General features: G+C 39.9%; 1 protein-coding gene across 8 annotated transcripts in view; it reads right to left on the reverse strand.

Annotated features, from left to right (window-relative positions):
- syne2a (spectrin repeat containing, nuclear envelope 2a) overlaps positions 1-15,075 on the reverse strand; it is a 64,458-nt gene extending 49,383 nt beyond the window's left edge. For 6 of the 8 annotated variants that reach the window (XM_085133547.1, XM_085133543.1, XM_085133545.1 and 3 more), the window contains exons 1-14: positions 14,947-15,075; positions 12,039-12,211; positions 10,144-11,949; positions 7,201-7,371; positions 5,561-5,716; positions 5,215-5,456; positions 3,086-5,123; positions 2,648-2,982; positions 2,419-2,563; positions 1,996-2,196; positions 1,542-1,786; positions 1,310-1,460; positions 748-891; positions 514-642 (exon numbers count right to left, since the gene is read on the reverse strand). In XM_085133547.1, the coding sequence (XP_084989673.1) occupies positions 514-642; positions 748-891; positions 1,310-1,460; positions 1,542-1,786; positions 1,996-2,196; positions 2,419-2,563; positions 2,648-2,982; positions 3,086-5,123; positions 5,215-5,456; positions 5,561-5,716; positions 7,201-7,371; positions 10,144-11,949; positions 12,039-12,167 (5,892 nt within the window). In that variant the 5' untranslated portion in view covers positions 12,168-12,211; positions 14,947-15,075. Of the gene's footprint in view, positions 1-513; positions 643-747; positions 892-1,309; positions 1,461-1,541; positions 1,787-1,995; positions 2,197-2,418; positions 2,564-2,647; positions 2,983-3,085; positions 5,124-5,214; positions 5,457-5,560; positions 5,717-7,200; positions 7,372-10,143; positions 11,950-12,038; positions 12,212-14,946 lie in introns of those variants that run through there. The other 2 variants (XM_085133548.1, XM_085133549.1) reach the window with 2 other exon arrangements.
- Positions 15,076-15,199: the final 124 nt, after the last annotated feature.

Raw genomic sequence — 15,199 nt, forward strand, 5'->3', positions numbered from 1 at the left:
GGGTAAAGGTCACTCTTTCGAGGATCCCAAAGACAGATAGTTTGACAGAGGAGTAAAGGAATGACTATCACTGAACAGAGATGCAATGCAATCCTTAGATCCCTTCCCAGATGACCAGAAGGTCTCACAGTGGTAATGATCCACAATTGTTTTGTTTTTTTCACGCTCCACCTTTTTGTGAGTGAGCGGTGATGCATCTTTATAAATTTAAAGAAGTCTGGTTGGCTTTTTTTCAGACTGCTACTACTGATCTGGATGACTAAGAACCTACAAAAATACTATAAATGAAAGTGAGCGAGATCACTTTCTGTTCTTTCTTTGCCTCTGCACTAATTTGAATCATTTCAGCTGAGAAGCTTTTGCATAATCTCACTGACAGATGGACACACAAACGGTCAGCACTGAAAATACAGAAAGTTTAAAAAGTTGTTAACAAGAAATAATTAAACAGTGGGTTTATTTATTTTTCATACGTGGACACACAAGCAAACAGAAAACAAGGAATACACACACCTTCTGGGCATTCTGAGCTTCACTGACTGTTGGACTTCTCTGCTCCAGTAATGCTTTCACCTTCTCCATGCCAGAACCCAACTCCAGCACTCTGTTAGCCAGTTTCTTAACGAGGCTGTTCTCTATTAGCTGTGTGACACATACACAAACACATTTGCACCAACGGACTTTAGCTTGAGATCATTTATCTGTCAGTAACAGATCTTAACAGTTTGAAATCAATTTTCTTGTCACCTTCTCTTCTGCTCTCTGCAGAGACATCTGGAGATCCTGTATTTGCTTGCCTATATCCACAGGAACCTCTGTGTATCGGCTCTGCACACTGTCTGTGATGCACTTAAGCTTGGTCTTCTGGGAAGACAACTCCTTTCTAAGCTCCTGTCAGTGTGGAAAGGACAAAAAAATACAGGAATCAGACAGAGACTGGGAGTGTGGGTCAGACATTTAATACTCTACTCCCTCTACTCTACTGCACCCCTGATTTTTTTTTTACAAATGAGACCAGCTGGACAGAATAGTACCTAAAAAACAGTTTAAATTCTGAAATTTGCAACTTGACTGTTATATAGCTTGTATTTCTCACTATAATGTGAACAACTTCAAATCTAACACTCATAAGAAAGTAATATTTCATCATTTATGAATAATGACCGTAATAAAGTTGGGCATGTTAAACACTTAAAGGTGATTACTTGTTATTACATGCATATAAGAAGCCATATTATTGTTGTTTTTTAATATCACTCTCTATAAAATCTCAAATACCAAGTTTCAAACATTAAAAGACGAAGCCCACCTGTCTTTCGCTTGGATTCAAACATGCTTCCAGTGCCGGAAGAATGAGAAACACGTGTTTCTGAATCTGTCCCATCTCTTCTTGAACTTGTCGTCTTTCTCTCTCCTCGGCCTGGGCTGCAGCTACAACCAGCAGGTTTTGTTCTTTTAAGCTGCGGGCAAAAAAGTATCTTCTCAGCATACTCGACATAAATAAATAATCACTTTCTAAATGTATATTAAAGAAGTCCCACCTCCTGACATTATCTTGGATCTTCACCAGCATTTTGCCAATAGGCCCTGGGGAACTTGATAAGCTCAGGGCGTGCTCCAGTCGATGCTCCAGGGAGGCCAGGTCCTGCTGCTCCTGCTCCAAACCTGTCTGATGGATCTCAGCCAGGGCGAGAAGCTCCTGTGGATCCTCTCCAGTGAAGTTCACAGTGGTGGGGTCTCGAACCTCCGCCTGAAGTCTGGCTAAAAAGCTGCAGCACTGCTCCATCTAAGAAAATCGAATTGAAGCATCAATATCTATGGATCACTTCTCTGTCTTTTTAATCAGAAAACAGTAAAAGTCACTTGACATACTAAGTTCTGGTTAGCGAAAAGCAAAAGTTTCAAAAGAGGTAAAAAATATTAATTCAATTTTAATTTGCCATTTATTTGTTTGTTTTTAAATGTACGAAAGGCTTTATTGAGATTTAAACTTACGCTTTCAGTAATGTTTTTCCACTCCTCTCCTCTATGCTCTATGCGTACCATCAGGAGGCCAACAACATGAAGCAATGACAACCAGTGCCTCCAGAGGGCACCAACCTCACCATCCTTTCCAACCCCACAACCCTGCATTGGACAAACAGCTCTCAGGTCGTCTATCCTCCCAGCAAGACCGTGAAGATCTTCCATCAGAAGCTTGAAAATGTAATGAAAGTTAAAATTTAAAATCATGAAAGTCAAACAGATAATGAAATATTTTAAGCAGCCAAAGTCAGCTAGACTAGCACTGTCTTTCTTAAAGCATTTTTGCAAGCATGGCTAAACAGTTAACAATTCTAAGCTGTCAAAGTGATTAAATGCCAGGTTCAAACAGATACAATACGTAGAGATAATGGCATAAAGCTGAATCTGACCTACCTGAGCTCTTCTTTGTTGGGCAACACATTTGTCATATGATGTCACATGTTCTGCAGCACATTCTGAAATCCTTTCCTCAAACTGTGAAAGATCTTGACAAATGTCTTTGTGGCACTTTTGGTGACTTTGCTGTCTCAATTCACACCTATGAGAACAAGAAATGTGAAGAAAATACATAAGACGCAAAGGTACAGAGATTTACATTTAGAAATTGAGAACAGCCAAGTACCTTTGCAAGGACTCAAGCCTGAGCTGCGCCTGGGCGTCCAGTATGGCTCGTCCAACCATTAGCTGGCTGAGGATGTTGATGTGGAGCTGCTCGGTCCTTGGGAAGGAAAGGCAGGGTTCATGAGGTACCCGTTCAACAAGGTGGCAAATATAAGTGTGAAAACCTTTTTCAAGAGTTTCTAAAGCCTCTTGGGTCTGTCTTTGTTCCTCAGCACAATCCAAAAACCCTCCAGGAGCTGACGAGAATGTTGCCTCAGCATTGTATAGGAAGCCTATTGCTCCTTGAGCAGCCCAGTGATAATCTTTCAAGGATTCTCTAGCTTGTGATAGCATGACCTGTTGAACAGATGTTACACAATAAAGAAGAGTTTTTGAAAACACCCAAACATGAACCCAAAATATGAAATATATATGAAATATATAAATAATTTAAGCTTACCATCTGCGAGTGACATTCTTGCATGACTGAATCTCGAAGTGAATATAGTTCCTTGTAGTTCCTCAGGTCAGTTTTTTCTTTCTGTCCCAAATTTTCCAAAACTCGCATCCCAGACTCCATACTTTGCCAAATGACCCAGTATCGTTGTAGTGCAATATCTATGGCTGTTTCTTCTGGACTGACTGGTTCAGTTCCTTCCAGCTCGACTCTTATGCTTTCTAAGAGTTCTATATAAGCAGGAAGCTCTGAGTCAAACTGTAAACCTAGCAGGAGCTGAGCTTCTAGGTTTTTGATATCATCTGTGACAAGAGTCTCCCAAGACTCTAAAGTATCAACTATATGATTAATTTTTTCCCTCTCTAAATGAAGAACAGATGGGTGCAACTCCTGAGCTATAACCTCCAATTGATCTGTTGCTTCTTGACTTTGTGTTTTGACTAAAGGAATCTCAACGAGGACTGTTTGGCATAGTTTAAACCTCTCATCCACACCGAGTGCTTTGTTTTTGGAATTCTGGATTTGCTCTTTGACAATATCTTTAGATTCCTCCATTTGTGTCTTTAGGTGCAGAAACTTTTCTTGTTCAAAGGCACTTATGCTAAGAGCTTTGAACCGGTCTTCCAGTTCCCCGATAAAACACAGAACAGAGCTGCATTTGGCCTCCAGGCAATGCTGAAGCTCCTGGATTTGACATTGATGCTCCATTAGCATGTGTTTCCATTGTGCAATCATTGAAAGGGTTTCTTGGGTCAAAGGGATCTTCAGCTGCTCTAGATCAGCAGAAATTTGCTTTAAACTAGCCTGAATGGAAGATAACTCTTCATCTGAAGTAGTGCACTCATGAATCAGCTCCTTTAATTCCCAGCTGGTGGCTTTCTCATGAGCTAGCAATCCATCTAATTCTGTCCAAAGGCCTGAAAGTCTGTTGACAAGATAGCGGCTCTCTGCTGGACTCAACCCTATGGCTATTTTCCTGCAACTTTCTGACATCACTTCCACCAGTTCTAGCTGGCTCTCTATATCCACTGTGGCTAATTCATGACTTTTCAGGTCGTTCTCTAGCTTTTTGAGGTCCGCTTTTGAAATATTCTCAATGTGAGTGGAGGGGTTTCTTTTAGCATGCGTTTCTGCTAACCAGGCATGCATGCTAGCAAGCTCACATAACAGTTTCTCTTTCTGTTTAAGATCTTTTTCCATGGTGTCAAGAACAAGATTCAAACTGTCAGCAATAGCTTCATAAAGGTCTTCTACTGTCCTCAACACTTGGTCACTTTCTTCATTTTCCATATTAGAGGCCAACTCTTTCATCTCGTCAACTTGTACTCTCATCTTGGACTGTCTAGACAAAATATCAGTCTGAAATTTCCTCATTTCAACAATCTGAATACGAGCTTCCTCTGGGAAAAGAGCTAACTTTTTCCCAATAGAGATATGATTTTCTGCCTGCTTAGCCCGTACAATCAAGTCTCGTAGCTGTTTGTTGATCTTAGTTGGAGAACTGTCACCACAGCTAAGTGTGAAAGAATCAAGTTTCTTTTTGGTGACCCCGAGCAAGGAAGCCAATTCCTGAAGACTATGCTCGATTTCATCTTTCTCCTTCTGACCTAGAGAAAAATTGTTGAGAGCATCTGACTGGGACTGTAAATGTAAGTAAAGCTGGTTATAGAGTTTTAGGTCTGTGGTCAGACAAACACATTCCAAGGCACTTTTGCTGTCAAGGTTTTGACAGTCGGATTTCTGGAGAGCTTCGAGTTTGGCTTTTAGCTGTTCGGCTTCTTTCAAAAGAAGGGAGGATTGACAGGTGGAGTTAGAGGCATGCCGCAGAGCTCTTTTGATACTTCCTTTTAGAAGCCGCCATTCTTCCTGAACATTTCCAAGCTGACCAAGAAGAGCACCTGAACTTTCGGCGTCACTCAAGTGCACTGCCAACTGGCTACTTAAGCGTAGCAAACCTTCCATCATAGCTTTCTTTTGTTCCATTGTTTGCAGGAGCACATGAAGCTTTTCAGCCTGTAGTGCACTGCTTCCCAAAGAGTGTCTAACGAAATCCAGAACAAAAAAACAACAACAATTAGTTAATAGTATCAAACGTCAAGTGCACAAAAATCCAGCTCACCAAGTTTACTCACAAGCTCGTTTTTTCCTTCTCAGCGGCTATAACCTCCAGAAAAGCTCTGGTGAGCTTCATGTGCTTGTGGTACTGTTTGACCTGCTCCAGTTGTGCTGCTTTGACCTGCACTGTGGCAGAAGCATCTAGCAGTGCTGCGCTCCATTGGCCTGCAGCACTGTTTAAGGCACTTGGTTCACAAGCCTTAGAGGCACCTGAGTTTTTTAAAGTAGCAACTTGTTCTTGCACAGTGCGCTGGTACTCCTGCAGTACACAGATGAGACATTTATAGATATTTGTGCATTTTTAAATTTTAACAAATCTGCATATTCTTGCAAAAAAGACGTAAATACAACTAGAGTGTATACCTTTGCTTCCTCCAGTTGTTTGGTCATAGCTATGACACTGAGTTGGGCTGGTTGATATCGACATGCGAGAATCTTTTGAACAGTTCGTACCAACTGAATCTGTTGTTCACCAGGAGAAGACTTCAGATACCAGTTTAAATCTATATGTGGTGTTCTCTAAAAAAAAAGAGCAATACAAGTGTTAAAAGACACAGAAAAACATTATGTTACAGAAAGTAGGGCTGTGCGATATTACCAAAATCTCATATCCCGATATAAGAATTCTATCGTCCTAATAACGATATAAATCACAAATGTAACATTTTCTGTAAATTCTGTGAATCTCAGACATTAGACATAAGTTATTATGGTATTACGGTATTTATTACACGGCGTGCTGCGGGGAAAAGCCTGTTCTAACGTTTGAGTCTAAGGTTTATTTTTTTAGCACCTGGCGGCTCTTTTTTTACTTCTCATCCGTAAATAATCTGCTCTTTCACGTGATTCAGTTTATTTTGAAAAGTCTCAACAGGATCTTGAGCTTTATTGTGAAAGGTTTATGTGGAACATAAACAAGCGGACACGCAATGCTGTTGCTAACAACAACGCATAAAAACAGGCGCTTGTCTGTCCGTGGTGTGGGTATATTACATATAAAAGAAAGAGAGAATTTTAAGAAATTAATATAGCCACTACAGTGACCATCAGAACGATGAAAAAAATATTGCCGTAAATAGTTTATTTTGCAACACCATGAAACAAAGATAGGGTAAAATGAAACATAGACGTTTTTATATCTTCATCTGATATATATCGTTATATCGAACAGCCCTAACAGAAAGTAATGTAAGTGAAAAAATAATATAAAATAGCTACATTTAAGTAATCCAGAATTGTTTACCACATAATACAGCTAGGAAAAATGGACTGAAGAATTATGTTTAAAAAACATGTACTGAAAGGACATAGCGGTAATAACAAATAGGGCAGTGAAACCAAGAAAACCAATTAACTATGTGTATATATTGTAAAGACAGCAAATACAAACATTCAATATAAATTATCATAGAGATCTAGTTTAGTCTGGTTGGTTTACACTATTATAACATTTATAACTTTTACCAGGGATCTTTGTGATTAATTATCATTGTCGATTTATAAACTATTTCAGTTTTCCGTGAACAAACACTCAAACTAGGACGATGGAAGCTAAAAAAAAAAATAAATCCAACAGCTGTATATTTTGTGCAATTAGACTTCCTAACTACAAACAGGAAATCATTGTATCTCATAAATACTTCCTGTCAGTAGCATCAAGGGAACCCACTGGCATCAATCAAAACACTGCCTTTCTTATCTGCTCACTGTCCCATGCACTTGCTATTTTTAGACACATGCATCTGTACTGAAAATCAAACAGAAAAGTAAAAAAATATATATAGATGCATGTTATATTTCTTTACTATCTTGCTATGTATTATTTGCTAATGCAGATTTATGAGATTTATGACATAAACAGTAAACAGTAAAGCTCACTTACTTTAATTCCCTCAGTCCGAACGTTTCGTTCTGTCTTTTACAAGTAGCATTTATTAAATGTTCAGCACAGCAAGCCTACAGTAATGCAGTATATTATTATATTTAAACTGGTTGATACTCACATTTATTATGTTACTTCTTTCCACCACATTCTGGATATCAGAAAAAATATCCTGCATGGTGTGCTTTTCTTTGCAGGAGTTTGCCGGTCCACCTGGAGTCTCTTTAGAACCCAGATCAGCTGGTGAACCCGGGGCCGTCCTCTCAGGCTCCATGCTCTCTGGGATCCGACGCTGAAGACACAGAAGACAGGGGTGGTGTCACATTTTAGCTTTCTTCTTCCCACATGTTTGTCTGCGCATAATGTCAGAACTTCCTGTTCTCTCCCTGCTTCACTAGTGCTAAATATTATTACGTTTGACGGTAGCCCGGCGAGTCGGTACAGTTAACACAAGAATGTGCCTGAGAAATAAGCAGTCAGCCCTGGGGGACAAGGGCTCCTTTTATGCTCTCATTCTAACTTCTTTTAAGAAATAAATGATTTGTTATAGCTTGCCTAGACAAGAAAACAAACACTATAACAAGGCATGGGATGCTAGGTTACAAACGGGGAGGTGCTTTTTTAAAATATCTTGGACATGACTAAGGTGTATACCACCAGGAGGGTGGAGCTGAACGATGATATGAAAACATGCTGCACGTTTTATGTTTCTAGAACAATAAAAAAAGAGAATTGTTTACACTCAAACACAAGCTTGCCTGAATGGCAAAATTTTATAACAACATTAATATTCTTCAATCAAATGGTGCACAACCGGCAATGAGTGGTTGTAAATGTTTTCTGCATGACTTTATCAGTCTCTTGTATCATTTCAGAGGAATTCTACTCCACTCTCCTTTACAGCACTGCCTGGGGTTTCCGGTCATTCATTTATGCATAGTTCTCATTAGGTCTTTTTGTTGTAGATTGGCTGCTGTGCTTGCGATCATTGTCCTATTGCATAGAGAAATTGCATAAAGAAATCTGTCTAACAGGCTTTAGCTGTTAGACAGATTCTGGCTCTAGAACACCTTTATTTACCGGAGAGTTCACGATTGACTGAAAGAATGCAACGTGCCCGGGTCCTTTGGCTGTGAGACAAGCCCAAATCATCGGCCCTCCAATGCTGTGCTTGACAAATGATATGAGTTATTTGACAAATAACTGGTATGTGGTGCTTTGCATTATAGCCAAACATCTTTTGGTCTCATTAATTAAAAGGACATTGCTCCAGAAGTCTTGTGGTTTGTTCACTTGCAGCTTTATAAACTTAAGCAAAGCCATTTCTCCTGGCCACATTTCCAAACAGGCCATACTTGTTTAGTCATTTTTCTAATGTTATGTGATGAAATGTAACATGGTAAATAGACTGGTTCTTATGTAGCGCTTTTCTATTCTACCTGAGCACTTTACACAACATGTCTCATTCACACAAGCACTTTTTTTCTACGCTTAAGTCTCTATCTAATATTCAAACTCCAATGAATGCATCAGAGAACAACCTGGATTTAGTGTCTTTGCCCTAGGATGTTAGCCATGCAAACTGGAGTAGCCAGGGATTAATCCACCAACCGTCTGCTTAGTAGATGGCCTGTTCTACCTCCTGAGCTGCAGCCACCCGAAACGTGCTAACTGAGGCTGACTGATGCCTGTAGAGTTTGAGATAAGGTACTTGGTTTTTTTTACATTTTGTCTAAGTGTTAAGTAAGTATTAAGTATTACATGGTGTGACCTTTGATTGAATTTGCTGGTCCACTCTTGAGAAGTTGTTTCTTGTTGCTACAGTACATTGTGTTAACACACACCTGAATACTCCAGACGAGTAAAATGCCCAAAACTTCTGTTTTTATAGCAGAGGTCACACTTGCTGATGACCAGTTAATCAAGTGCATCCAATTATAAATAAACAACGTGGCTTTTATATGTCCTTTTAATTCACATGAAAACATTACGCATGCACTTAAGTTTTTCACAGAATTGCAGTCCTGTGAAAGTTATGACAAGGTCAGATGGTCAATGTGCTTGTGTAATAATCTGGGAACTTTGTAACTGACTGTTCTATTAAAAAATGCTTTAATTATGCCGATAATGAAAACATCGAGTTGTCTTGAAAATATTATTCCAAGCCTGGTGTCATTTTCATTTACACTTTTTTTCACCCTCTTGTCTCTCGTATCTAATGTCTTATCTTCTTTTGGAGCTGCTGCAAGCAGGGCACAGGCATGCAGCTGATATCACAAGAAAATCCCAAAAATCTTGTGGAGGCTTGCAAATGTGTGTACTTGCATGCTGTATAACATTTGTTTGTGTAAAACACAGTGACAACCAGTTTATTATTTTCACTGTGAATTTCCCATAAAGAAATTTGAAGGGATTTGAGCAAAATAGTGGCATGTAAATGGAAAGTGTGAAAAGAAAAAATGTATTTAAATAACACAAATTCCCACTAAATTTAGGACTAAATTTTTTGATAACTTCACAGTTGCAAAATGTCAGAAACACAGCTTCTCTCTCCCACACACATATTCTCTAGCTTTAAGGTAACATAGGGAAATAACAATGGTTTTTAAATGTCAAACAAGCTTCATGTAATTTTAGAAAGAAGGTACAGTTGAGTCACCTAGAAAGTCTGGGTTATTCATCATCAGGAAGTTCAAATGCAAATTAACACTTTTTATGGAAAGTTCCAGAGACTGTCAGCTTACAGATGACAGCATTAAGCAGCTCTGAATTTATTTACAGGTATTTGCAGTCACTGACGCCTTTTAACTGCAAACAGGGGGGGTTCTGGTCTTTCCAGCCACCTGCTGGTTTACCACCTGCTATGCCAGAATTACAGCATCTAACTAAATTACCACCGATGATGATAAGTGAAAAGAAAATTAGAAAAACATAATGGCTTTTAATGCCTGTCTGTTAGAATATATATTTTTGTCGATTGCCTAGCTTCTTAAACATATTAAGTCCTGAAAGAGCAGAACTGTGAGGAAAAATCCAGTCAGTAAAATTTTCAAATGGCACCTACCTGTTCCTGTGTTGCTCCCATGTCCTCTAGTGCTGCAGGCAACTTCCCCTCATTTTTGTCTTTTGGCAGCGAAGCAATGTCTCGTTTTACTGGCAATTCTGAACCTTTGCATTCTGTGCGTTCAAATTCTTTTGCTTCCTCTGTGTTTTCCCCCTTTGGCACCTCCTCATATGCTGCTTCTGTGTTACATACAGTATCAGGTGTCACTTGTTTCTTGCCAGGAGCAGATATATGTGTGCCATTTAAGGCCTCTCCACTTTCCACAGAATCATCCACTGAGCTCTCTGTTTGCTCCCCAGAGTCACAGAAATCTGTTGTCTCCTCTAATTTGACATCTGGAAATGTTGTTTCTGCTGTCTGTGCACCAGCATGCTGAATTTCAGCAACAGGGCAACATGATTTGGAGGATTTCGACACCTCGTTAAGCTTTAAACCATGGGTTTTGTGGTTTTCTCTGCGTGGTAATTTGGCACTTGAACAGTTTGCTTCTTCCAAAACTGTATTCACTAACACCGAGGGGTTTGATTCAGGACTTGCACAAGAGTTTGGGAAGGCAACCTCATCTGATCCAGCACTAATTAATGTGGTAAAGTGCCCTGACTTATTCTGAGGAAATGCTCTGCTGGAAACCTCTGCAGGCCTAGCATTAGAAAACTGTGTTTCCTGTGAATATCCGAGTAAATCAGGGCTGTTGGCTTTTTCACGTTTCTGCGTGTCGAATGGCTGCGGCTCAATGTCTAACATTATGGTAAATACCTTTTCCAGGCTACTTTTGACACATTTAGAGAAATTCTCCTTTTCTTGCACATCGGCGACTGCCTTGCAAGTCTCTGATTGTGCTTCAAATGTGCACTGTTGCAATCCTTTGTCTGATTCCTGACTGTTTGATGTCATAGAGACTTCAGTTTTCATCTCTGGGAATCCTGTACCTGAATATTCTGTGTTTTTTTCATCCGAGAACCCCCCTTCCTGGGAGCATAAACCAGAATTTTCCCTTTGCTGTATGTCCTGTGGGTCCATGTCCAATACAACAGTGAACACTTTCTTTGTGGCGACATCATCGTCCTTACAGTGTTTTCCCTGAGCATTTGTATTTGCCTTGAATGTCTCCAATTGTGCTTCTAGATTATTAGACACAGTATGTTCAGAGGCAGTAGTGGGGAAGTTGTCTGGCTTTGTCGGTGGTAATTCTGTCAAGGATGTAACACAGTGTGCTGAATCGATTGCTTTAGTGTTGTCTGCACCTACAGCTGAGAATTCTGAGACAGAGGTGAAGGTGGTGTCACTCTGCAATGCTGTGTTTTCTTCCTGAGCTATTAAGCTTTTGTTAAACGTAGGATGTGAGTCTGGCACTAATGGCCCTCTGTCATTTCCAGAAAGTGCCCTGAGTGCGCTATTATCTTTTGACCCAAGATAAGACTTCAAGTGTAATTGTTGTGGTGTTAAGTGGCGAGATTCTAGCTGGGTCTTTAAAACATTGGGAGTTTCTGAACATGTGGCTAAGGCATCATCTTCGGTTTTTACCATGCCTACTTGTTCTTGTTTTGTGGCATCAGCTTCCACATTTGAACCTCCTGATACTTGTTTGGTGCCTTTGGTTTGTATTTTGTTGTCATTCTGATTAGTTTCAGAGTTTTCCTGGCTGTGTGGTGTACAAGAGAAAGGCGAAGCTGTAAGACCCACTGCTGTAGTTTTATCACTTGATGCCGAATGAGGTGCTCCACTTTCATTTCTTAGACTGTCTTGTTCACTTCTGCTTGGCAAATCTTTGTTTTCCAGTTGCACATTGCCATGAACACGAATGACCTTTGAAATAAACAATATTAAAAACAATAGTAATGTTATGGCCATAAATTCACCAAACTGTACATTTCTATGACAAGGGAGACACTCACCAGGTGTTTAGATTGGGTTTCAAGTGCAGACTGGCTTTCAGTGAGTGCACCTGAAGCATTTTTCTCCAATTCCTGTGCCACATTTGTTCCCAGGCAATTAAGTAGAAAATCTTGCTCTGACGTGCACATTATAAAAGTGCTTGTTGAAGCTGCAAACCTTCATCCAGAGCTCCCTGTGACAGCACAGACAGATACACAAGCTAAAAAAAAAGACTAAAAAAAGGGTAAAACAGAAACCACGCACTGCAAAAACATCTGGTTTAATCAAGATTCGTATCTTATCTAACTGTGAACTCTTATTGATCCCGATTGTTTTGTTTGAGGTCCACAGTGTGCCTTTAAGACTGCTTAACCCCACCACGGGAGATCTCACTCACTGAAATTTTGCTTCTGTGTGAACAGAAGCACCCTGAATTACTTTTTGTATTTCCCAATATGCTTATCCTCTAATCCATATGACAGAAGATGTATTGATCCAGTTCAGTTATAATACACTATCATTTAAGGAGACATTTTACTGATGCTAGAGAAATGAAAGATGACATGAAATATCAATTATAACAGGTGCACTGTAAATACACAGCAGGAGAATACAGCAGCTCAATACAGTGGTCAAACAGCCCAACCATGTCCTGTTATATTACAGCTGTAATAAAGTGTCGGTATTGTGGGGAGATATTGCAGGGAGATTTGCTGAGATGGAGAGTGCAGACAAACTGTTCGTTTAGACAAACATAACATTTATACAGAAATATTCAAGTGTAGTTTTTAACATTCTTCACATGCATGACTCTCTGAATACAAGAGGGGTGCATATGTGGCAAAGGAAGGCGTGTTAACACACATAGGTTCTATACATATACATATACATATACATTTTTGACCAAGGTCAGACACTGATGTTGGATGAGAAGCCCTGGCTTGCTGTCTCTGCTTTAATTCATTGCAAACATGTTCTATTGGGTTGAAGCCGTGATTCTGTACAGGCCAGTTCTTCCATCTCAGACTTGCTCATCCATGTCTTTATGGACCATGTAGACATGTTTGAACAGGAAGGGCCCATCCCCAAACTGTTCCCACAAGGTTAGGAGCATTAAATTGCCCAAAATATCTTGGTATTCTTAAGTAGTAAGAGTTCCTTTCATTGGAACTAAGAAGCCGAGCCCAACTCCTGAAAAACAATCCCACACCAGAATCCTCCGTCCACCAATCACTCTCTCCATGGCCCAGTTGTGGCATGCTTTACACCACTGCATCTGACCCTTTGCATTGTGCTTGGTGATGTAAGGCTCAGATGTTCTTGACCTAATCCAAAGGCCACATGAAGTTTAAAGGTCTTTAGGATTGACTCTGCAGAAAGCTAGCGATCTCTGCGCACTATGCAGCATCTGCTAATTTCGCTCGAGGATATTACGTGTCCTAACTACTTTGTGGATGAGTTGCTGTCATTCCCCAATCACTTCCTCTTTGTTACACCATGAACAGATAACTAGGGATGGGTATCGAAAACCGGTTCTTGTTGAGAACCGGTTCCCACTGTTTTCAATTCCTTGGAATCGTTTGCCATTTTGCAAACGATTCCCTTATCGATTCCAGTCGCCCTGAATGGACGTCACCACGTTGCGGAGCGTCATTTACCTGGCAGGAAACACGGCGGCTCAAACGCTAAAAAGTTTGGTTATACTTTACGAGAACGGATGACAACAGGGCAACTTGCAATACTTGCAAAGTAGATATTTCATTTAAGGGAGGAAACACTACGAATATGCAAAAGCATTTGCTCACAAAACGCGCGATAACCTTAAATAAATGTCGTGTTTTTTAATTCCGCTCCGGACTCGTGAATCTCAACCCAGCAGCAGCGGTAACGTTTGCACGTCCTCATCCCGTTAATGCGGCAAGGTAAATAATCAACTAACAGTGCATATTATGTTAGCGCGATCTGCCTTATTACAAAACCTGCCATTACTGTGCATTTAGGTGACCATGATGAGACAGACAGAGAGTCTGGCTCAGATGCTGGCAGTTCTCGCTGCAGTCTACCGGTAGCGTCTCCTTTCAGGCCAGGATAGACGAATGTCACCCAAGCAGTGACTAAGTTTGTGGTAAAAGGCTTGCATCCATTTGCCACAGCAGATGCCCCCGATTTTCGGTAAGTGAATGTGTTTAATTGTAGCAGGGACATTATTGGATATTCTTGTGTAATTGCTACAGAAGAATATTTATTTTATTATTTTACATTCACAATTTTTTTTTTCCTGGGGACCTTGTGACACTCCCATTGAAGAGCCGTAGGTTGGAACTGACTGTTGGGTTTGTAAGGCCATGTTACTCCTAAATTTCTATCTTGTTCAAAGAGAAGATATAAAACAAAGATCTAAGCTAATTGACCTTAGTGTTCTCCTTTTTTTAAAAAAAAATAATCGATAAGGGAATCGATAAAGAATCGAATCGTTAAACAGAATCGAAAATGGAATCGGAATCGTGAAAAATCTTATCAATACCCATCCCTACAGATAACTGGAATATTTAGTATTGTAGAAATTTCAAGACTATACATGTTGCATTCTATCACAGTACCACGCTGAAATTCACTGAGCTCCTGAGAGCAAACCCATTCTTTACAAATGTTTGTAGAAGCAATCTGCATTCCTTGATGCTTGATTTTATATACCTTTAGCCATGGAAGTGATTGGAACACCTAATTCAATGATTTGGATGGGTGAGTGAATACTTTTGGCAATTCACTCAGGCATTCATTTGCAGATTTTAAAAAACAAAAGACAGACAACAAAAGGTTTACCTGTGCATATGAACCAAAGCTTACATTTGTTTTGAAACTTTTGTTTATTAATTAATAATAATTTATTCCATGTATCAGAAAAATACTGAACACGTTGAGCTTTACCTGGCTATGCGTTGATGTTCAGCTTGTACTCTCTGGCACCACTCTTGCATCTGGTTGGTGAGCTCTCTCACTCTGTTTGCAGTGTTTTCTGCAAAATCCTGCTTCTTTTGCAAAAAAACAGACCTGAGGCTGGAGCGAGACCACAAGCAGTGAATGAGCCGTACAGTATTTAGAACGAGTGCATTTTCAAAATAACCCTCATATTCCCTCACATATTCAGAGGATGTGTAAACCCTCATATATCTTCACCGCA

The sequence above is a fragment of the Neolamprologus multifasciatus genome, chromosome 15, assembly GCF_963576455.1.
Source record: "Neolamprologus multifasciatus chromosome 15, fNeoMul1.2, whole genome shotgun sequence".
In the NCBI taxonomy this organism is placed as follows: Eukaryota; Metazoa; Chordata; class Actinopteri; order Cichliformes; family Cichlidae; genus Neolamprologus; species Neolamprologus multifasciatus.